We start from the raw sequence: 24,697 nt of genomic DNA, 5'->3' as shown, positions 1-24,697 counted from the left end.
AGGTCTCCCCTAAGCCTTCTCTTCTCCAGGCTGAACAAACCCAGTTCTCTCAGCCTTTCCTCACAGGACAGGCTGCCCAGTCCCTTGATCATCTTTGTGGCCCTTCTCTGGACTCTCTCCAGCCTGGCCACATCTTTTTTGTATAGCGGAGACTAAAACTGAACACAGTATTCCAGGTGCAGCCTGACAAGCGCTGAGTAGAGGGGAATAATGACTTCTTTATCTCTGCTGGTGATGCCCTTGTTGATGCAGCCCAGCAGCCTGTTGGCACAGCAGCACACTTGTCACTCATGTGGAGCTTGTTGTCCACCAGAACCCCCAGGTCCCTTTCCAGAGCTGCTCCCCAGCTGGGTAGATCCCGGCCTGTGCTGCACTCCTGCATGATGTTTTCCCAGGTGCAAGACCTTACACTTGTCCTCCTTGAACTTCCTAAGGCCCTTGTTAGCCCCCTCTTCCAGCCTGTCCAGGTCTTCCCGCAGGGTGGCTCTCCCTTCCCAAGTGCCCACGTACCCACTCAGTTTGGCATCACCAGCAAACTTCATCAGGGTACACCTGATCCCATGATCCACATCACTTACAGAGATATTAAACAGCGTTGGGCCCAGTATCGATCCCTGGGGACCCCACCTGTGACAGGTTGCCAGTCTGAAAAGGAGCCATTTCCCACCACCCTCTGGGTGCAGCCTGTCAGACAGTTCCCCCCCACTGCACAGACCCCTTGTCCAGACCATAACACATGAGCTTCTCTAGGAGGAGGCACTGGGAAACTGTATCAAAAACCTCAGAGATAGACAACGTCCATCTCTCACCCCACATCAACCAAGCAGGTCACTTCGTCAGTGAAGGTGATCTGTCAAGCATGATCTGTCCTTGGTGAATCCGTGCTGATTTTTCCCAATTGCTTTCTTCATTTGACTTGGGATGGCCCCCAGGAAGATTCATTCCATAACTTTCCCAGGGGCTGAAGTAACACTGATGGGCCTGTAGTTTCCTGGATCCTCCTTTAAGCCCTTCTTGTAGATGAGGGTGACAGTAGGCTTTTTCCAGTCTTCTGAGATGTCCCCCAGTCTCTACAACTTATCAAAGATTATGGAGAGCAGCCTTGCAATGACATCAGCCAGCTCTCTCAACACCCTCGGGTGGATAATGTCAGGGCCCATCGATTTGTAGGGGTCAAGCTCCTGTAGTAGTTCACATACCAACTCCTCCTTCACTGACAGTGCATCTGTGTTTGCATTGACCTGGATTTTTGTTCCCAAGGCCGGGTCCAACAGTGCTGGTATAGACAGAGGTGAAGAAGGTGTTGAGAACCTCTTCCTTTTCAGTGTTGTTGGTGACTAATGCACCTCTCTTGTTTAACAGTGGTCCAGTATTTTCCTTCTGTTTCTGTAGGCAAGTTGCCTTTTAAATATGTGATACATGATGAAGCAGTGGAATTGAGTAAGGGCATGCAAGAGTGCAGATTATGGAAAGGTGACTTAGAAAATTAATTTCTGCAACTCTTTTGCTCCCTCAACAGCTGACAGCTAGATAAAGTGCTAGGTTAGGGCTGATATAGCACTTGAATATTCAAAATTGATTCCTCTGTATAAATGCCAGTTCCTCAGCAGAGATTCTTACTGTGTTGTGGGTTTCTTTTGGAGGGGGGTTGGTGTTGGCAATAGCTGGTGGTGTTATGTAAAACCCTTGAATGCTAATGTTTGGTTTTATTTGGCTAACAGTTCTGGATATACTTAACCCTTGTGTGTACTTGATAATTATTAAAATGTATGCTGCCTTTAGGAGAAAGACAGAAATTCTTTTCCTAAAACGATACCCAAAATTTTCCTTGTAATGAGTAAGAACTTGCTAGAAGAGGGAGTTGAGTCACATTATGAAAAAAAAGACTGTCAGTAGCTTGCTTCCAGACCAGGTATTTCTCCTTTAACTTGTCAGTGGACAGATCCACAGTCCAAAAGTTGATGTCTGGCTCTTGTGCACCTTGTAATGATGTTACAGCTATATTTTAGTTAATGTATTGCTGTTACTGCACAGCCTTTGTTTTATTTGTTTGGATGAAGTGAGGAATTCTAGTTTAATCTTGGCAGAGTGAACGAGAAAGGTAGCTACTGCTTAAGAAATCAGAAATGAAAGCCAACACCTTTCATTCCAGTTTCGAGGCTGAGGGGGACATTGATAGAACTAATGGAAAAACAGGTTTCAAATACTAAAGCCACAATGTACTCTTAAATTTATTGGTGGCAACACCCCATTTGCTTCGTCTTGCAAATCTTGGGTGTAGCCAAATTTAAGTAATACTACAGTGATTGCAACTCTAGGTGAAACGGAGTTGTGAATTATATATTGTAGGAAAATCCACTGTGGTAATTCTTTGTTACAGTGGTATTTGAATAGAGTCCTAATTACTGCTTTCATTTGGTCATCAATTTAGAGTAAAACCAAATGCAAAAATTAAAAAAGATTAAGTTGCCTGGCAGCGCAAGCTTTCTGTCTCAGTATGTGAACATGCAAGTAGCTATTAGGGTCTTTTTTTGATAGTTTCTTTCTCACCTGCCATATTTTTAATATAAATTGAGCCTAAACAAATGTTTCCAGTTTTATTATAATCTAGTTGAAGCACTTGAGATCTAATTGCACATTTGGACCTGGAAGAGAATGAAACAGGTCTAGAATTCCCTGCATATTAGCACATTAACTGTATTTTTTCACTAGCCTTCCTACATGACTGAAAGGGAAATAAGATCACATAGACAGTATTAAAAGCAAGAGATGATGTGCTAAAAGCTTAATTTTATCTAACAAGCTGTGAACATTTAGCATTTTTGTACCTAGTTACGTATTGTCTAAGGGACCAATATTGTTTTGAGGTTTTGGTAAGAGGCAGTATACTTTAGAGAGAAAATTCTTAAGGACTTCTATCAGTTTATTGAGATGAGAGAAAGGTTAGAGAAGTTAAAGTTTAAAATCCACTTGGCAATTCTGAAATCATATGCAAATTAAAGCCTAGGAAAGAATGGCTTGATACATAGGACCAAGTCTTCATAAATAAATAAATTCTGGGAAATAAGAAGCATGTATACAATCTTGTATAATTACTTACCTAGTACTAGGTAGTGGAACAATCATTTGTTAGTTATACAAAGGAAACAAACAGTCAGAATTAGTTTTCTGTCACTTTGTACAACTTTTATTTCTTTTTTTTTTTCTTTTTCTGTGGCATTAAATAGACCTTGTTTTTATTGGAGGATTCTGCACAGAGTAGGTAATTTTGTAGAAATTCCTGTGAAGTCACTGCTTCCTAATATTGAATAGGGCTTTGCTTAATTAATTAGTTCCTGGACTGGTGGGATGAAGCAGTGTGATCCTGTAAAGTCTGAGGGTTAGTGGCTGCAGTACCAAGAAGCACAGTCTAAACTTTATGTTAGAGTTAACATCTCTATAAGTATATTAACATAACTTGTTCTGGACATTATAGCTTTTTGAGTGAAGGAGGATGGTGCAAAGAGGGATACACAGAGGTGTTGATAACAGTCCTTGTGATCACTGGAACCTAGACAGGTGAAAGGAGACTTCAGAAGAAAACTGGCTCATGAATTATGCCGTCAGGCCTCTGGGATGCTGAGAATACCTTTAACACTTACATAACAATTTACTAATTCAGTATGTCAAGACCAGAATTGATTCATCATCATTTAAATGTTAGGAAAATTTGGTTGCCTCCATATTTTCAGTTGTAAGCAGTCAACGTGATACATCAAGAATTAACCACTTTGTATTTTGATGACAGGTGTTTCTTCTGTTTCATGGCTGTGTGTTAAGAGATGATAGGCTGTAGTGGAGGTTTAGCTGACAATGACAAAAAAAAACCTTAGAGAATTTGGAAATCATGGTTGGAAATTTTTTCGGCTGTGTCTTCCTGAAATAGATATTTTGGTTCAGTGCAATGACTCACTATTAGCTTTTTTGAATGTTCGTAGCGTATTCAGAAAAATGCCAGGAACTAATCTAGTCTACACATCTGTGTCTTAATTAGTCTAAAAGGAGTAGTACATAAATTTAGTGTTTGAGTTCCAGTGTTAGAGTATGTTGGCATTACATTGATGGTAGTTGCGCTAGGCACAACTAAGCTAGCTTTAAGCATGTTTCATGTGCTGAAACGTTTGTGCAGCTGCATTAGGGGGTACCTCAGCGAAAGATGCGGGATTGCTCTGCCAGACAGGGTAGATGCTCAATTGCCAGCTCATGGTCAACCTACCCACTGTAAGGCCAGGGCAGGAATCTCTGTGTGTCTCCCTCGTTCTGAGGGACTGGAGTGTGAACAACCTCATGGTACAGCGGATAAATAGTTGCAGGATAGGGAACTTTCTTATTTTTAGCAGGATGGAAAAATTAAATGGCTAGATACTTTCAGGAAGACTCAGTGTTTCATGGAGGCAGAATTTAGAAGACCTGCTGTACCACCTGCTCAGGGTTTAATATTTTTGAAAGGCTGCAGGATACTGTGTTGGTTGATCACTTCCCATGCTGATAGCCTGCACTCACTGAATGGTTTCTAGTACCTGAAGAGAAGTTACAAAAGATCTTACAAAACAAAGTTGTTGAGGTTTTTTTTAAAACATTCTTTAAGACATTTTTTTTTTAAGACCTTCTGATTGTGAATTTTGGCTCAAAAATGAGTTTTGCAATGTTTCCTGCAAAAGTGACACTAATGTTTGTGAAAACTCCTTTTGGTGTAGGCCACAATGTTTGAATTACTATCTTTTAAATTATCCTGTATTTACAGTTTGTTGCAGATAGTAACAGATTGATGGTTTCTGTTACTTTGAAATTTGGAAAGGTGGTTTCTGTCAGAACAAATATTTAAAATTAGCAAACTGGATTACTGATGGCAAATTTAAATATGGCAGTTGCAGCCATCTTGCAAAGGATTGGGATTGTAAAATAAAAAATGCTTTATTGGTGGGAGGAAGAAAGTGTGAGGACAGAGTAAGATGGATAACACTGAGAGACAATCCATCTTAACAGTAAGCTATGCCTAATTCAAATTACTATATTTAAACGGCTATTTAGAGTTCATCACTGAGAACAACTGAGTAAGTCAGGTTACATTTTTTGTCTGTAAACTTTTAAACAGTGTTCTACGCAATCATTTCTGTTGCAAAGGCAAGGTATTTAGGAAAATTAATGTGGTTAGGAAAAGTAAGGTGTTTCTCAGCTGTGAAGCTGTCTATCTGAAAAGGTTTAAATAACCTGATTGCATAGGTAGGTTAGTAAATTTCAGTGTCTGCTTTGGGAAACATGGATGGCATAGCAAAGGAACATGGCAGTCTTTTCTTGACTGAATGTTGATCTAGGGAAAGTCAGTCATCAAATACCTTAAAGTAACCACTGAGCCTTAAACTAGATTTTTTCTACATATATGCAGTTAGAAAGAACATAGAGGAGATGACTTGGTTTTCAGTTGTGAATCCAAAAATTTTGTGTATTTTAATAGAAGCAGAAGATGGATCTTTCTCTCTTCAACCATGTGCATGAATACCAGTGGACTATATAATTCCAAAAATTTAAAAGATAAAATTATATTTGTAAAAGTATACCATGAATTCTACAGGCATATCAACTTTTTGTGACCAAAACCCAGAAAGGTAGGAATCTATTAGCACTGTATACTCCTGAATTATTTGTTCAGTGGGTCCTGAAACGTAGGTCAGGCAGTGAAAGGAAGTGATGAAGTGAGCCATAATGCTTTGATTTTCTCCATCCCTAAAATAGGTAGCAGTGGTGATTATTCAACTAACGGAGGATTTCAGTCACATATAGTTTGTATAGTCATTAAATTAGATATGGAGTTCTGAATCTGCACTATAATGGGAATTTACTGTCAGTATGCTTTCTTTTTTCCCAGTTGCGTTTTCCACATCCTTTAGGCATAATCCATAGCTGAAAACATGAAGGACCTAGTGGGTTATAAATCTGTTTGTAGGTTAGGACTATTGATCACAAACTGTTATGAAGTCCTTTGTATAACTTCAGGATTTGAAATTAATGTGTCTTCAATTTGTGATCAATGTCCCTAGCTGTAAGAAGACACTTGGTTTAAGAATGTATTATTACACAAACAGAGCTTTCCAGCACACAGTTACTATGACCCATTGTGTACCTTTTTTAGGATGATTTAAGTCTTCCTTTAGATAAATCAGTTCTTTCTGTGAAGCATGAAGGGAGCTTAAGTTGATTACTGTGAACTTAGAGTCATTAAATGCTGTGCTTAGGCCACACTGTTGTGTGCATATGAGAACCTCTCTGTACATACATGAAATACAGCAGTGTTTATGAAAAACTTGCTGCTGAATGAACTGCTGTATTGCATAATTGCATAGTTTCTTGAGAGATTAACTGATGACTGTTCAAATGTTTTACTGAATAGATATTCTAAAACATGTTTTCATGTAATCTACGTCTAAAAATACTTCCAGTTAAAAAGTGCAAATATGAACTAATATGTTATTGCATAGTGGAAAAAACACGTACAGTTTACACTTAAAGCCTTTCCCTTTTTCTCTTTGTTTTTTCAAAGCAGGTAATGTCTGGAGTGACGTCCAAGTACTTCATTTAAATATGGACTGGATATTGCCTGCTATTTGAAAACAAAAAAATTATAGTGGACTGCAACTCACAGTAACAAGTTGACATTATATCATTAAAAGTTTCTCCTAATATACTGTGTAACTTTGTAGCTAATTATGTTTAGAAATGTATTAAAAAGGAGCATAGTCAAAAAACATTTTAAAACCAGCTTGATAACAGAGCAGGTGATGTCTTAGATGTTTGTATTTGTGGCACTGGAGTTACATGAAAAGACTTAATATATCATACCAGACTATACAGAGTTTTTTAAGGTGTTTTTTATTTTTTCCCCAAGGTGAGCATGTGATAGATTTTTTTTTCCTAGATAGTACTAAGCATGTTGTTGTTTCACTATCTTTGATAGGTGAGAAATCTCAAACACATGCGTGTGAAAGTAAAGAAATAAAAATTTAATATTTTCCTATGTTTTCTATTTAGTAAACAGTCACATTTTCTGTTTAGTAAACAGTCGCAATCTAAGCAACAATCCCATGACATTTGTCGCATTTTCTTGTAAGGCAGGTTTACACTCCCTGTGAGCAGAAACTGTCACAGTTGGGAAATTTTATCCCATTATTGATAGAAGAGCTTGCTGGATCATCTTGTTCTTGTTGTTTGTGTGTATACCTTAGGGTTGTGCATCCAGGAAGAACACATAAAGCTCCTCTGTGGTTAAAAATGTGTTTATTCACTTCCATGCCATCACTGGTGCATTCAAAGGTGGTATTTTGGAATTGAACTATTAAATTTTGACTTACGTAGCTTGATGAAGTATTTTTCATTGAGCTTGATATTTTGCATTGAAGATATAATTGTCTTGGGTTTTGTTTGTTGTAACTTATGATTGTGTAATCCTTTACATTTAAACTGTGGTTTAATTCTCCTGGCTTGCTAGTGAATATTGCTGCAACTGTCTATAAGTAAGCCTAAATCAAAACTGTACTCTAGAGTAGTGTGTTCCTGGCTACCCATTATGTGATTATTATGCTTTACAGTGTTCTGTAATTTTAACCTAAAATTGGCTGAACACATATTACTTTTTTAAAAAAATTGCTCATCATAAAACAGGCCTAGTATAGATGACCAAAATACAGCTTTATAGTTCTTAAATATAGTTATTTTACAAACTTAATTTTCCTTGACCTTTTCCTTGTGTAGTAAGGTACTGTTTTCATTGACTACCCATTATTTCAAAGTAGAGGATGGAGGTGAAAGATCAGTCTGTGTCACCTTTGGTTTTTTCTTCTTCGTGAAAGCAATGGCAATTCTCATTGTGACAGAAAAGTATCTAGAGTTTGGACTGGAATCAGGTAACTCCTTTCTTTAGTGTTTCCAACAGCTCCAGTGATTGCATGACCTGGAAAATTTATTTCCAGTCTTTTAGGTGTTTTTGAGCATATCTGTGTTAAAGTTAACTCTGTATGTCATACAATTCTAAGAATTTTTTCTTTGGATTGCAGATTCTGAAGGATATTTTGTATATTTTCCCTGCTTTCTTTTACATGGTGTACTCTTTGCACAGGTTGTTTAATTTGTCAATGATATTTGCCTTTCAGTTTTACATTTAACCCATTTTACTTTTCATAGTAAAGTGAAGCTCCTTTACTGAAAAAAAATCCCAAACCTTACGTTTGTAAAAAATATAAACTTTATTCATGTGTTCAAAGATCAGAGATATTAATAGTCAAGTTTTATTGCATTATGGCATACTAATTAGCACATGAAAGAGCTGTGCTAGACCTATGAAAATTTGTTTAAAAGATGACCTGTTACCTAGCATTTTATGTCAAAACAAGGGTTCTGCATTTGTACTGTAATAAAATACATATGATATATGTGTCTCTGCAGGATTCTCGAATTTCTCAGAAAGTGCTATGCAGTTTCTTGAAAAGCAGGGTTTGGAATCCCAGTAAGTTTCTGGAAATACATTTGTCTGTTTTATGTGTGCATTTGTAACTGAACCACTTAGGTTTTCTTAGCAATCATTTGTCTTGCATGCTTTGCTCTTGTACGTGCTTATAGTCTATAATAATGTGAAGAGGTGGGTTAATGAAAACAATTCATCAGTACTCACAGATGAATTAAGTTGCGTTTGTGTTTTCTGTTTTTAATTTGGTGATAGTTTCTACTCTGACATTTCGTAGTTCATAAAATACAGTTCAAAAATATAAACATTTTTTCATGGTAATTCCCTTCAGCTTTGCAAGAATTGCTTAAAACAGGTGATGGGTATTTTTTGCCATTCCTGTGGTATGTAAGAGGATGAGTGTGCAAAAGCTGCAGACAGAGCTTGTGATAAAGTTGGTATTAGAAGTAAATTTTGTCTTTCAGTCTCGTTTTCAGGTTGTAATAGTGTTTTCCTGTTATGCAAAAACATCTGCTTGCTATAGGACATCCAAGTTTTGTATAGACTGCCAGAGGAACATGCCATAGCTTGTGATGTTACTTATATATACAAGCGCTGTTGTAAAATGGATCTCTGTTACAATTCTTTCCTTACACTCTAAAATGCATTTATGGGCTATGTCATCACTGTGGGAGCGCAATTTTGAACTTCTTGCTTGATAGTTCTCAAGTATCATACAGAAGCTATGGAATGTCTTTATTTTTGAGGAACAGAAGTTCCCTCAAACTAGATTAGTGTGTTATTTATGAATAAACTCATGGGAAACCCTTAGCTGAACCCCATGTGTTTCTTAGTCTTTCTTTACTCTGCTTTTCCTAAACTGTTGCAAGTTATTAACTTCCGTATTAATTTTCTGGTTGTGTGTTTATTTTTGAACTTTTGGAGGGCTTTGACTGTTTACAGCAGCATTTGAGTTGATGATGGTGTCTCCTGGTAGTTTATATGATGGAGATTAAGAAAGAATCTGAAATTCATGTGGATCAGTGATTTGTTTTGGCTTCCGTTTAATCTATTTTAGTTACATGTCCCTTGGGGTTTTTTGTGTAATCCCATGTGTGTTAACTCTGTAATTCAGTTGATCCTGGATATTTTTTTCTCTAATTTTTTTAAATACTCCATAGTTCATTGAACCAACCTATAGTAAACACTTGGTGGAGACGTATTAATTGGCCACATGCATGTTTTAGATAAATCAGTGAAAAATTGCGGTTACAACAGTTTGATTGAGCTTTTTAGTGGATAAAGGTAGAATGTAAGTAGTATAACTTAAATTTTGTCTTTGACCAGTTAAACTTAGAATGCATCTGTTCCTCTCTTAAAAACGTAATTATTAAATTCATTCTATTAGCTATTTCTGTTACATAATTTGCTGTTAATTACAATACAGAATTACTATTTTTAGTTCTTCTCTACTAATACATTTAACATAGGCAGTAGTTTAGGTTTTCTGTTTTTCTAGGAAATAAATAGGTGACTTGTTTTTTTATTTTAACTCCTGATTGGTTTGTAATAATGCTGGTATTCCAGAATAAAACTATAGAATACTGTTTGCTTTTTTTATTAAATGTTAGATACTGTTGAGTTGAAAGTAGTCTCTGATACCACACCCCACAACTTTCTCCCCAAGAAAATGCTTATTTCCTTTCTTTTCTTTTAGGGGTCCTGTGTCTAAACTAACCTTCAAATTGTTCCTGGCTGTTCTGTGTTCACTTATTGGTGCTTTTTTGACATTCCCTGGCTTGCGACTGGCTCAAATGCATCTGGATGCTCTGAATTTAGCAACAGAAAAAATAACACAGTAAGAGAAAATATATGCACATAGGTATATGCTACTCAGTCTTAAATCTTTAATGTCTGAAAACAAACAAAGCAAACTATTCCAACAAGAAGGTAGTGACTAAGACTTCTGTTGCTGCCTGCTTTTTGTATCATGAGCAGACTTGCCACCTGCCTCCTCCTGCTCAACCTGTGCTCTGCCAGTCTGTTACATTCTTTGCCTTGTAATTAGAGCCCCAATTAAAGGAGCTTTCCTCTCCTCCTGCAAGAGCTCCACCATGAATGTTTCTGCTTACTGCTTCCTTTCCTCCATCGTATCTTTTTGGAAGTTAAGATAACTTACAGGAAGTAACTCAGGTGCAACCAGAGACTTTTGTTTTTACCCAGCCTCACCTCCAGGTGGGCATCTTGCCTTTAATAAATTTAGGGTAAAATACAAAAAAAAGATAGCCCAGAATACTTGATAAGGGTCAGGTGTTAATACCAGTTTAAGGAAGTATTTTCATTTTCAGCTACTCTTGAGTTTGGTAGCAAACTGTTTTCTCCAATGTAACTATTTCTCTTCAGCATTCTCTGGTTGAGGGAGAAACTCCAAATGTCTTTCAGAGATCTTGGGCTTTGATGTTTAATGCATGTTAATGACAGATTTTGCAGCATAGGCCATTGTGATCATTTATTTAGTCTGGTCACTTTCTTAAGAGAACCATAGTATTTTCTGATATGAAAATTATTTCTGTTCAGACTGCATTTTTTTTTTTTATTGTCCCTCAGAAGTGCCCAGCTTTAAAATTAATCTGTGTTTAAAGTGGGTCCTTCACTCTTGGTAAATTTATAAGCAAGTACTCTTGTGTTATTCTTGCACTTATTGTAGCTGAATGCATCCAGGTACAGCTGCAAGCTGTTGACTTGTATCTGCTCTTAAGTTTCTATGTGTAGACTGTGACTGAGTCACTTCCTAATCTGTTCATTTCAGCTAAATAAACTGCTTAGTTTTTTTCTTTTTGTGGTTCTCAATATTTTAAAATTTCTTTTGCCTTTTCTGTAAATATCCTATAATTTTCCAGCAGCTTCCTTGATTTGCGGACATGAGATCCTAGGAAGAAATATAAAATCTCTGAAACAGAAGTTCATTAATCAAGAACTAAAAGAGTAATTAATATCCACTAGAATGGGGTTATGAAAAATAAATCTTCTCTAACTTCTCTAATGTTTAGACGATATTGGAACTGGTTGTTGAACATTGTGCAACACCAAACAGATTCTTTTCAAAAAGTCTACCAATGCTTTGACTATTCAACTGGAACAATATAAAAATCATGTTAAATGTATTAAAACTTGGTCAGATATCAATGTAATTAGGTAATGCAAATTATAAACAAAGAATCATTGTCGAGTAATATATTCTGATTGGCCTGTAGAGATCGGTATTTGCCCATAGTGATGGTTTTTTTTCAATGAGTAAATCATTATTGATTGTTTGCAGTTGTTTGACAGTGACTGGAGGGGAATAGTAAATGAGGATGAAGTGTCACTGATATAGAGCTCTCTGATTTGGGTGCGGGAAAAAAATTACATTCTCTGCAGTCAAATACATGTTCTACTTTTGAAACTAAACCAAAACAAAACAAAACCTTCCAAATCCCAAAATCTTCCCAAAAAACCTACCAGCCCCTAAACTCCTCCCAAAAAACAACCCCCAAAAAAGAAAAAAACAAACCACATTCCATTACAGAATGGGAGACTTAACTTACAGGGAACACTGACCAAAAAACCAAGACAGTTTAGTGATTAACTACCACTTCATTAATATGTTCAAAATTATTAATGTGGTTCTTTCATGTATATAGGATGTAAGTTTTTTGGGGTTAAAGGGAATAAAAATGGTATTCCTTTTGGTTTTGATAGCTGCTTTGATTTTTTTTTTCTTTGGCAGCAGGATCCTCCTATGCATATATTTTGAAGTCGTCTTAATGAATCTGTACCATTTTTGTACACATTCCCTCATTTTCCAGAGCCTGCTTCAAGAGTCTTTCAGCCTTTCTCTCTGTACTCAAAAAAACAGAAAGGGATTCTTGCCACCCTTTGGCACATTCCAGTCCATTAACTCGGTAGGATGTCTTAAATAAGTAGAAGTTCAGGTAAAATGCTTTCACAAGTTGCTGAAATGTTTTGGACTGTTCTTTGATGCTGTCATGTTCCCTAGCAACGCTGAATAACTAGCAGTGCTTACTTCTTCATCAGAAACCAATGATTTAACTGTGTGTGTGATGACATCTTCTGAAACATGCAAACATTTTAATGTTTATAGGAAGCTTGATAGTTTGAAATCAGTAAGGTCTTGTGTTCTTTAGAATAACTTCTGATTACCTCATTTTTTCTATAGTATAGAAGCACTCTGGTTGGAAATGGAAGTATAGACAAGCTAATTCTGTTAGCGGGGAAGCATTGCACTAGCAAAACCACCAAGTCTGCAGCACTTAAGTCTTCAGTGGTTTTTGTGTCTTTTTAGTAATGGCAAGTGATTGGGATATAGGGTTCAAAAGTGATGAAGGATCTTAGTTTCAGGAAAAACTCCAGAAAACTATCTCCTCTTTCTAAATTGTGCTGTTTGTTTTGTACCCAAAAGATTACAAAAGAGTACTACTTTTACATTAACTGTGCAGTTTTGTGCAATGCTTTTAAAATGAAATAAATGAAATAGCTGTGCTGCCTTTTTTTTTTTTTTTTTTTCCCCTGAGTATCTTTAATTGAATGTAAGTACCAAGTTTCATTTAGTTAAGGTTCCTGAGTAAAAATCTTCATTAAACTGGGAAATCTGAACTCTGAGAACTTTTTCCCCACTAACATGGCAGCATATTCCCCACAGTTATGTGAGATGCTGACTCTAGATTAAAACTTTAATAGCAAGCGCAGCTTGGAGTTAATGCCATTGTATGGAAATTTTCAACAACTATCTTTTACTACAGTGTGGCATAATGCAGGAGCTCCTTTGGTTAGATTGTTTGGAATAAATCAAGTTTTCACATATTCTAAGAGCATTTTTTTAAAGCCACAAGCAGTGTGATTTCACAGTATGTAATATTTCTGTTTTGTTGAAATGTAAGTCATGCCTATAAAATAGGGAAGTAATTTTTAGTTACCTATCTTCCAACTATTCTAAAATTTGGATTTCTCGTTTTTAATCTGTACCCCCAATTTCAACAGTGTGTTAATTGTGTTAATTGTATTTAATAACGTCCACCCTCTTTTTTTTTTTTTCTTTCAGAACACTGCTACATATAAACTTCTTGGCACCTTTATTTATGGTTCTACTGTGGGTAAAGCCAATCACTAAGGACTACATTATGAACCCACCTTTGGGCAAAGAGAGCATCCCTTTGTAAGATTCCCTTTAAAGATTCTTTCTGGGGTTTTGAGAACAAAACCATAAGTCTAAGTAGTGCCCTGTGAAAGTTACAGAAACAGAAGGTCACAGAAGACTTAAAATTTTGTAGCATCTGCTGTCAAAGGTATTGGAGAAATTGCAGCTGAGCTCCGAAGAGCTTCTGTTATTTCGTAAGAACGAGAATTAGTCGCAGAGTGTTGAATGTTAAGGTGGTGGTGTCCAAAAAGCTTCTGTCTTCTAGCATGTCTTTGGTAGTGTTGAGTTGTTCTTCCTTGGGGTGGAATAACACCTCATTGGTACTGTCTTGTACTTTCTATCTTACATATTGGTGTAGGAGAGGGGTGGTTTTGCTGAAAACAGTCAAGATACATTGACAAGAGAACTGACCTAAGCAATTTGTCTTGAGATCTGTGTGTAGATGAAGTGCATGTGGGATTGATAGCTAAAATATTTAAAGCACAAAAAGGGAAAGAATTTTCAAGAAGAATGTTATCTGAAATATTGTATAAGTAGCAGAGGTGATTGTCAGTATTAGTCTAGATACTTCACAATAGTGATGCTCAAATAGACTTGAAACAGATACAGCTGGCTGATGCATTTATTGCTTTCTAAGTCTAGGATATGCTTCTAAGGTGATTCTGTGGCTACTGAACTGTTACATAAAACATTGCAAATATACATATTTTGTGGTTCCATTTCATTCCTTGGTTTATCTTAAAATGAGGGTTGTGCTATAACAGGGTATCTAAGGCAACTGAAGTACACATTTGCTATCTAGAACTGTTTGTCTTGAGACCTGTAATTATATGAGTGAGCTTGTTTTTTAGTGTCCTATCTTCATGCAGAATTTAAGCATTTAAGAGCTATTCTTATTTACAGACAAATGGATACTAATTTGGATCTAATAGGGGTACTAAGACGTAGCAATAGAGGGAGAAGCGAAGGGCAGAAGTGAATATTACTTGCACATGAACTTCATAACTGTAGATTGTGTGTTGTTTTTGACAATGTGCTTCAAGATTTCTTTACAGGTGATACAAACAAGTAACTCTAGCAATAGATGACCTTTGGGAAACACCATTACCCCTTTTTTTTAATCCACAGAATGTCAGAAGACACGTTTGACACCCTGAGGTTGTGGATTATAATCCTGTTGTGTGCTTTACGGTTGGCTATGATGCGTCATCATTTACAGGCCTACCTGAATCTAGCCCAGAAAAGTGTGGATCAGATGAAAAAGGAAGCTGGCAGAATAAGTGTGGTTGATTTACAGAAAATGGTAAGTATGGTGGCACCGAGGTTACATATTTGGAGTGCTCTGTCTGTTAAAAGGCTTTTCTTCCAGTTTATGTCTTTTGTGGCACCAGAGCTGAAATCTGAATGAACTTTCCTAAACTGTATCTCCTATAAAAACAGCATAATTACAGAGAAACTCTGCAAACTAAAATATGCAGAGATGTATCATCCATATTATGTAGATTGCTTGTCTTAAATTATTTGGAAGTTGTTATAAAAGATCCCTTCATGACTTGTTCTTTACAAATAAGTACAAATATGGTGTGTTTCTGTTCAGCATGGATAGACCTTGGGGAGTGCACAGGGTTAGTGGTGATCTGTACCTACAACATGGAAAAAAAAAAAAATTGAATTTAGAGAGGAGGGTAAAATACTGTTACCTAATCACAACTATGATTTTTAAATTGAGGCAAAATTTTAGATAAGGTGGTTATATTTTGGGATGAAATGAGACATGTCTAATTCTGTCAGAATTCTCAATTGCACATTCTCAAGTGCATGAGCCTAGTTACATAACTGTCTGCCCACCTTGTTCCTGTAGCAAAGGAAAAATCTGATTTTTTTTTTTTTTTTTTTAAAGAAAAGTAGTAAAACATCCCATCAACGAACTGAGGAGGTAAAAATTCATAAGCTTGTGGTAGAATGGTGTTGTGTGTTCGCAAAATAAGCTTACATTTCTAGTGTTGTATGATGGTGCTGCCTGATGATCCTGCTGAGTTGGGGAGTACTGCAGGAAGAATATTGAAGTATACTATAAGACAAAGATTCCTCTCTTAGGATTGTCACCATTACTTACAGTCTTGTCCTTGGCTTCACTGAGTATCTGGTGGTTGTAAGTGGACTGTGCGGTAGTTATTTACAAACAAAGTGGCTAGCAATTTGCTTCAGGAAAAAGGTTAGGAAATACATTTAGCAGCAACTGGTTAAGACAGAACTGTGCTGATTGCTGTGAATGCGTAATTTTAGCTCTGGGAGCTTTCATCCTATCTGTAAAACGGTAATGTCTTCTCTGTGTGATGTTTCCTAAATCTGTTTATCCAGTATCTCTATATCTTCTCTTTGAGAAGGCCATAGCCACTAAATGAAGTCCTGTGTTGTTTTACTAGCCATGTCTGCTTTATATTTTTCTGGAACTTCTGCCAGTAAAGTCGTTGCTATCTGTCATCCTGCAGTGATCACTACTTTTTGATTTGTTCTTTTTATCAGATTCCATCAATTACCTTACAATATCTTTTGTCACATGCTTTTTCTTCTGTCAGTGTCTTACTGCTTTTTTCTTCTCATCTTAGTTTGTTGATGCTTGCTCATCACAAAACCCTTTGAGGTTTTAGAGGTATTTCCAAAAATTTCACGTCTGCCTTCATCTCGTTTGCCTTCCTGTATTCTGTTCTTTTCTAAAATCCAGTTAGCTTTATTTCATTGCTTGCTTACTATTGATTTTATTACTTTTTTCCTTCTTTATTTGGTCTAGTCTTTTAGGTCAGTAGCTTATATCAAATACATAATGTAACTATCTTGAGAAATACGGAACAGATTGGGAGCGGGGGGAGGGATAAATCTGAATGGATTTCAATGAACCGTAATGTATACCTGAAATAAAGACCATTTAAATGCTGTTATTGATCAACTTCTAATGAAAAATCATCTTGTCATTGTTTTTAAAACACTGGTGTTTCACAGTTGGAAATCTTAAAAATATCTTGCTTTTGAAAAGAAAATGCAATATTAACCAAACTTTCATTTACTTTTTATGAGGCTTTGGACTGTGACTACTTCTTCATTTCTGAAATGGGATTTAGTTTGTAAATCGCTGGGGACTTTAAAAATTAAACATATATTTAGCTTTGATTCTGGTCGTGTTACATAAAAGCCATCAGAGGAACTCTCTCAGAGTCGTTCTGGAGCTGTAGAAAGCAGGCCTTCTTTAATGCAGCGCTGGGCACACACGCAAAAATCTTTGCAAAGGTGAGCGCGCCCCAGATCTAGAAGTGGCAGCTAATAGACAGTGAGATTATACATATCCATAATTTTCCTGAGAAGTGAGTTACATATGCATTAGATTTCCTGGAACTGATTACAATATCTGCATCCTAGTTACACATGCCCTTTCTTGCTGGGTAGGGGTCTCCGGTGGTCGGTGGTCTTCCTCACCATGTCTGCTGGTTGACCTCCGTGCCCACGCCCGCTCACGCAGGTCTGTTCAGGAGGTGTTGTGCAGCTGTCTTGTGTCTTGAGCTGGTTTGTTTTAATTTGTTCCATCCTCGTTGCTGTTACCTTCAAGAATAGGGCCCCAACTGTCTTTTTTATTACAGTCTTATCTTCAAACCCCTTTCTTCCTCACAAAAGCACCAACCTTCAGCTGCACATTCCAGAAGCTACATTGACATTCACCTACTTCATTCTCAAAAAAAAAATGTTTAGTATGACAAACAAAAGGAAAAAAAAAACCTGTTAGCAAGACGTTTTGGCTTACGTTTCATTGAAATAGGAATCTTTCAGTGATGACATGCAGTTTGCAGAAGCAAAATTGATTCTGTTCATTTTAACAGAACTGATGCTTTTAATTATTTCCTTTCAGCACTTCCTCTCAGATTTGTAAATGGCCTGAAACTAGAGTTTGTCATAAGGATTTCTTCATTAGATCATTTGAAGACAATATGTCACATGCCAAGATGTGCTAGAAAACTTTTAAAAGAGCTTTAATGCATAAATGCTGGGGGTTTTTTAACAAATTGCTTGTTTTTCCTAGACATGTTCATAAAGGTTTGCTTTGATCAGCCAGAACTCATGAATTACTCTCTTCTGTTTTCCCAGGTGGCTCGGGTATTCTATTATCTTTGTGTAATTGCACTGCAGTATGTCGCACCATTGGTAATGCTCCTTCACACAACTCTGCTCTTGAAAACACTAGGTAGGCAAAACTGGATCAACAGAAATGTGTTCTGTTCTACAGGGCTTTTATATTTTCACCTTACTAAAGGAAATTAGACTGCACGGGTACTTGCAATACAGAAATACATAGTTTCCAGCAATTTAAAACATACTGATGTCTGGTTTTTAAGCAGTCCTCTTGCTGCTTTTTATATCTTTCAATTATATGCTAATTTATTTGATTTATTTGTGAGAAACTGTGTAATACAACCAATTAAGCTGTTTACTTTTGTTAAAATACTTGTCCTTCAAAAAATATTTTTAAAGTGAGCTATATAAAATATTGTTGCTTTAACCTTATGAGCATGTTGAAGGGTTTTTTTTCAGCTCTTCGATCTTATGTAGGATTTTTGAACTGACATAGTGAGATATGGGGGTTAATTTCATTATTGAGACATCTGATGTCGCTCTGGGTTGTTTGGTTTTTTTATTTTTTTTCTTCCGGTGAGGGATGTCTTTCACAGCCTGCCGTGCAGTCATGGCGTTCTTTTTGCAAAATGTCAACTGAAAGAGCTTTATTAAGCTGTGATTCATCCCGTTCTGGAGTAGACATTTACATCTGGTGAGATGAATCATACCCAGCACTGACAAGGGTCCCACGGCAACTATATCACATGTAGATTTTAGGAGGTCAAAATTAAGATGCATCCTACCCTCATAGCTTACTAGTGTGATCAAGAAGCCATGCAGATGAATACAGTTAGTATTTATTAATTTATAAATATACAATATATTTTTTGGTGTGTGGTAAAAGATATATAAGGTGACCTATAGAGTGATAGAAATAACATAACTTGAATTTAATGGTACAAAAATCTGTTACCCATTTCTTTTTAACAGGTAATTATTCTTGGGGCATCTACCCGGAATTGAATTCTGACAGTCCAATAGAAAACAGTTTGCTTCCCAGTTCAGTTCATTCTGAGTCTCCACCTGCTGATGGAAAGATGAAAGTAACTGTAGTACAAATAACAATGGCTTTGGGAAGCCTAAAGAATATTTTCACTCCTCTGCTGTTCCGGGGACTCCTGTCTTTCCTCACCTGGTGGATTGCTGCTTGCCTCTTTTCTACAAGCCTTTTTGGGCTCTTCTATCACCAGTACCTGACTGTGGCATGAACAGGTCAACTGACAAAGCAAGTGTGAGGTCAGATACTAGATACAAACCCAGGTACCCAAGAGGAGATGAAGAGAAAAGAAGAAAACTATATATGAAGAGAAAACATATCAGAATTTTTTTTAAACACTTCCTCTGTGTTCTCAGGGTGAATATTCTTACAATGTTTAAAATCCCAGCTGGGTTTGTTACTTTTGTTACCCAAATGGTAGGTAACTAATTGGATTATAGTATCTGGACTGACTGACATTATTGTGTGGCAGGTGGTGGTGAGCATGCTGAAAAGATACGACCTCTGAGTATCTTCGTTTTCATAAACAGCAAGCCAACCTCAAAACTTTGTGTTTTAAGCATCAACAGTCAGTGACTGAACTGTGTTAGAAGGGTACTGGTTATAGTGGTGGTGGCTGCCTATCGATTAAATCTTGAAACTGAGCCATAGGAAGGAGAAGAGGGGATGTAAAAAAAAATTCTGTTGGATAGCTATCGATCACTTTTCTCCATGAAAAATGAAATAATCCAACAGGACAAAAGAAATACTGTATATTACAGTAAGGAAAGTTGTATAAAATTTAAATTTAACAGGAATAGATGTATGGACCTGACAGGTATTGCTGCCTAAATACTTTGCAGGAATGCCTGTACAGTAAGAGGAGAGTTATAAAAAATAAATTATTTCAGTCCCTGCAGTCATTTTGAAGTAATGGCCATCTGTATTGGTGCTAATATTGATCCACAGATTCCATTTGGATCTTTTAAATTTCTTCTTTTTAGCTAATAGATAAATTCCATTGAATTCACAAAATAAGAGAAGATTAGTGACACCAATCAAACATTTCAAAACAAAACAGTTTAATCCTGCTGACTGAGAGTGTATGTATCTGTGTAATGTACATATAAATATATATTATATATTAAATATATAATATATATGAAGTTATAAAATATGGAATCTTTATTTTAAATTACTGAATGTATCTTACAGGACTGTGGAAAGGGTATATGTGTATCTAGTAATTTCAAGATCCCTTTTGAAATGAAAATTAAATTTATTTTGAAAGTTCAGTTGAAAGGGCTATTTGTTTTTGGTGCCTCTTCAAAGGTACTTAGCTATACTAAAGAACTTACGCTGTGTTGGAAAAAAAGATCTACTTAAACTGTTAATCTTGAAATCTCTGCTCTGTCAGATCAATCATCTTTTGCCACTCTAATCTGTGTTAATTTGGCCATGTAGTAACAACTAATATCTCTTGGCTTCAGAAATAGATTTTCTGTATAATAAAACGGCTATAGTAAAGAGGAGTAAAGCATTAACTACAAGTTTTGCTTAACTGGAGGGGTAGATTCCAAGTATAAAACCATTGTAAAACAAAGTAGAATTAACAGATTTTCAGATGTTTTGTGTAATTGCAAAACAGAAATGGGAATTTATATGCAGTAGCTTTTTTTTAAAAAGTTAATATTACACTTTGCAAAGGTCAGTGGGTTTTTTAAATTAATACTAGCTGTTTTTATGTTACTGTTCTTTTTCTCTTGAATTTGTGTACAGCTTTGGCATATAATAAGCATTTATAAGTGGAAAAGCTTAACTAAATATTTAATATGTAGCAAACCTACCATATGGGAAAACAAACTGTCAATGAATGCAGAAAATCAAGAATTAAGCTGGTGATTAATTGTCTTACTATGTTGAATGCCTTTTAAGTTATTTATTAGTTTATTAAGTTGCATTTACCGCTACTAGGGAAAGATCTGTGTACACCAGCTAGTACCTACCGCATGCGTTTGGGATGCCTGAACACCTTGCATGATTCTGCTGGTTCCACTGCAGTATCGTATTTCAGTGCTACTGGTGCTGCAAGCTTTGGTTTTTTCACACCAGCGTTTCATAACTAACAGGGACAAAGGCATAAGTGTGTGAATTGTCCTGAAGAAAAATATTTGATGTCATAGATTCAGATCTCAAAACGTTCATAGGAAATGTCTTTCAGATGAATAGAATGACAAAATATGACAGGTCCAGCAATACTGGAACCACTTTCTGTTAGTTTGAGATGTAACATTAATAGTGGTATTAACAGGGCCAGCTTTTAAGTTATAGTTAGGTATCCAATGTAAATGTTTTATTCTGGAAAATAAAACAATATAGTGCGGTTTGATTCTGGTAGTGAACTTGGCTGAAGAAGCTCACTATATAGGAGATTTAACCTATTGTTGCAATCTGAAGGATAGGAATAAACTTTGGCTGAGAAATAAGACTTCAAAATAATATTAAGTAACAGAGTTTCTGTTGGCATAGCTATTTATTCTGAAAGTTTACAAGTAAAACTGAGCTGTAGTTATATAATATTGCATTCAGCAAAGGTAATTGTGTGTGTAGCTGAGCTTCACAGAGCTTTTGTAAGAGCTCATGCTGTCTAATTCTTCAGACGTCACACTGATCACAATGAAAATTAGGCACCTGGATGTTGCTAACGTTCAGATCAACGCTTCTGGCCACTGCTGTTTCACTATTCTGCAGAACTGAATGGCTGACCTTCTGGTCAGCAGTCTGATCTGAGTGGGAGATGGTCTTTCTTTGGCTCCATTTAATCCTTACGTGAGTCTAGGAGGCTTATTAAAAACTAAAATGTAGCAATAAATGCCTTTGAAATGTGAGGTGACAGTGAAACTAGAGGGCGGGTATTGCTATGGTTGTGAGCAGTGCTTCCTACAACTACGTGATATGCTCAGAAGTGACTTTTAAAGTAAAATATCAACCCTGATAGTCCTGAATTCAGTGTATATTATGTAATCTTCAGAGGAGTATCTGCTCACTTCTTTAGTAAGTTCCTTTAAAACAGCAGCTGGCAAATGCCTTTTTTTTTTTTTTTTTTTTCTGTCATTGAGACCTTTATCAGCTCCTGGTGGGAAAAAAAAAAAAAAAAGGCATCTTGCAGAAATGGAAAAGCAGGTGAAACATGACTGAAGGGTTAGTAGTTTTTATTCAGGATTCTTGAACATTTTGTCTTGCTTTTTGCCCAGTACCTACTTAATTTCAGAGGTATTTTAGAGGGAAGGTTGCCTTTGACAAAGAATTGATGTTTCTTTCTTTCTTCCTCAATTCAGATCTCCCTTTCTCACTCCAGTAATGTGACTTGTTAGCTTGACTGCTTTTTCCTATCCACAGCTTTTTCCCTGCATTCCCTACACAGGACTGACTGGGCTAAATTAGTTCAGCATTGTATTTTGATTTTTATTGCTTTGGTTTAACTTAATCTATTTTTGAAGGATTAATTCCTTTAAATAGTTCAGCTAACTTTGAATTCCAGCTGAAATGTGAACAAACTTGTTAACGATTGCTTAAACACTGCACTTTTGTTATGGAAGTCCCTTTAGACAAAGTGTTAAGATAGTGAAAAATCCAAGTCTTCCAGCCGTTCAGGGAAGTCCAAATATAGCACTTGGACTATTCCTGATCTTAGAGAAGTTCATTAGGAAAAGAACAATGATTATAACTAGACTACTCTTCCACTTCATAGAGGATGTTCTCGGGCAGCACTTGTCTTATTTTCATACCTTCTCAAGCTGTAGGATTTGCCGTGTTTTGAGGTATTTTTAGCTGCAGTTTTCCTCTTCCACACTTATTTTGTGTAAGAATCAACAGATAAAGTAATGGGTGAAAATGGGTAGTATCAATAAAAGAGAACATCCTTGTACGGAAGGACAAGCTTTAGAAAATCCATTTATATGGCACTTGTTCTTCACCTTCTTTGAGTTAACAAGTACTGGAGGATGTATGAATAGAGATGTGTGCTCACCTGGGTTGTAAAGTCAAACTCGCCTACAAACAAAATGCCACCAAGGTACTTGAACACAGCAATTAGGTATCATAACCTCAGTGTATGAAATGGTTAGTGAGTACAGAAATTTAAACTAACCACAAAGGAACAATTAAAAGTTTTCTATTTTGTCACAGTAACTACAGCTAAATGGCAATAGAGGTCTTGGATTTACCACATAGAAAATTTAAAGTATCTGATCTTAAAGCTGTTGTAAGGCTCTGCAAGGTAGAAGGCTTTATGACTCTTTATTTTAAAAGGCCCCTGTTATCCTTTTGAACATTAGCTTGTTTCTCCAGAGAAGATTTTGAAGTTTTTAAATACTATGCTTCATGTTTTATCATAGGACACAAGTTGCGCATTCGTTAGCCACAGAAATTGCAGACTTAACCCCACAGTTCATTTTGTCACTACGAAGTTACTGGAATGTTTTAGTTAAGATTGCATAATTAAGTGCATGGTGAAAATGGAAACACCAAGTGAATAGAAGCCCAAAGAAAAGTGTGTTTTCTCTTGGAGAAATCTTTCTATTATGGCTGAGCAAAATCTTGACAGAGGAAGGCAACAGCAGGTCACTTGTATCCTAAAGCAAATATTAAATGTGAATGTTTACCATTATGAGTAAATAAGACTGTTATTTTTAGCATCTGCAGCCTAAGTCCTAAATCCCAAATGGTAAATTAAGAGCAATATTTTGACCTCACTGATATTACTCAAAAGACCACCTAGGCAACAAGTATTGAAGCCAGATGTCTGATCTAGTTAAGCAAGCTGATGCAGAGCTGTCAGTCTGTGCTTTGGAGTGATTTTTGTGCCACAGCTGCTCTCGGAAGGTCTGCCATGCTTTGTGGCTGTGGCAGTGCAGGCACTGGAATGGGTGGCATGTCTAATCTCCACTCCTAATACTAGACTAGACTAGAGAAGTCTTTCTCCTCTGTGGGAGAGATGGTGAGGCCAAGATGTTATTTCAGGGCTGCTTTTACTGACATCTGTTTATGCTGCACTTAACTTTTTCAAGTCTCTCACTGTGGACTGCCAGGGGATGCTGCACTGGACATTGTTTTGCATGCCAGTGTATATGTATTTTTATAACTTTGATTTAAATGGCGTTTTAATGGAAATTATTTTTAATTCTGATACCATGGACCATCTTTTCATTTTTTTAATTAATATCAGTGCCTGCAACTAGAAGTCAAATACTTCTACACTGAATTTTTTTTAAAACTTGATGTCCAGACTGAAGTATTAACAAGTATGCAGTTTTATATTGAAGTGTGAAATCCACCTGTAAATACCAAACGTTCCATATGTGATCACGTATCAGTCAAGAATCCTTATTTGGATTTGCAGCATTTCTCTCAACCACAATGCTATCTGTATGACTCTGCTATTTATAAAACACCTCAGTAGAGTTTTGAGAGTAGCTTTTTGCAAAGTCCTTAGTAGTAGTAGGCCACTTGTGTTTGTTATGATGCTGCTAAATATTTTTTAAAACCTGGCTTAAAATATCTTGTGCTTAAAGTCAACCTTGCTCTCTTTTCCTCTGTTCCTTGTAACTCTGCTTGCAGTATATGTTCTAAGCTTCAAGAATGCATATTTATAGTATTTTTGATAAAAACCTAGGACGAAGAAAAACGCACAAAAAAATCTCATTTTGTAATTACAGTTCATACCCCTGTCATGATGTGCCAACAAGCAGTTTTTATTTTCCCCGTCTTCAATCATTCCTTTGTCCCGTTGTTAAAAATCTTGCATGTTTTCAGTATGTAAGGTTTTCTAGGAAGAATACATGTAGGGAAATACTCTGTAATGTCAATCACAGGAAACTTTGTCTAATGT

The 24,697-nt window shown here is 36.4% G+C and overlaps 1 protein-coding gene across 2 annotated transcripts in view; it reads left to right on the top strand.

Annotated features, from left to right (window-relative positions):
• Positions 1 to 21,889, top strand: part of TMEM161B (transmembrane protein 161B) — a 48,383-nt gene extending 26,494 nt beyond the window's left edge. Inside the window, exons 6-12 of one of the 2 annotated variants that reach the window (XM_074931203.1) lie at positions 7,786 to 7,937; positions 8,476 to 8,536; positions 10,191 to 10,331; positions 13,575 to 13,688; positions 14,799 to 14,973; positions 17,805 to 17,901; positions 18,762 to 21,889. In XM_074931203.1, the coding sequence (XP_074787304.1) occupies positions 7,786 to 7,937; positions 8,476 to 8,536; positions 10,191 to 10,331; positions 13,575 to 13,688; positions 14,799 to 14,973; positions 17,805 to 17,901; positions 18,762 to 19,039 (1,018 nt within the window). In that variant the 3' untranslated portion in view covers positions 19,040 to 21,889. The remainder of the gene's footprint in view (positions 1 to 7,785; positions 7,938 to 8,475; positions 8,537 to 10,190; positions 10,332 to 13,574; positions 13,689 to 14,798; positions 14,974 to 17,804; positions 17,902 to 18,761) is intronic. The other variant, XM_074931204.1, reaches the window with a different exon arrangement.
• The last annotated feature ends 2,808 nt before the right edge of the window (positions 21,890 to 24,697 follow it).

This window comes from Athene noctua, chromosome Z (assembly GCF_965140245.1).
Source record: "Athene noctua chromosome Z, bAthNoc1.hap1.1, whole genome shotgun sequence".
Lineage (NCBI taxonomy): Eukaryota > Metazoa > Chordata > Aves > Strigiformes > Strigidae > Athene > Athene noctua.
This window is presented reverse-complemented; position numbering and strand designations above follow the sequence as displayed.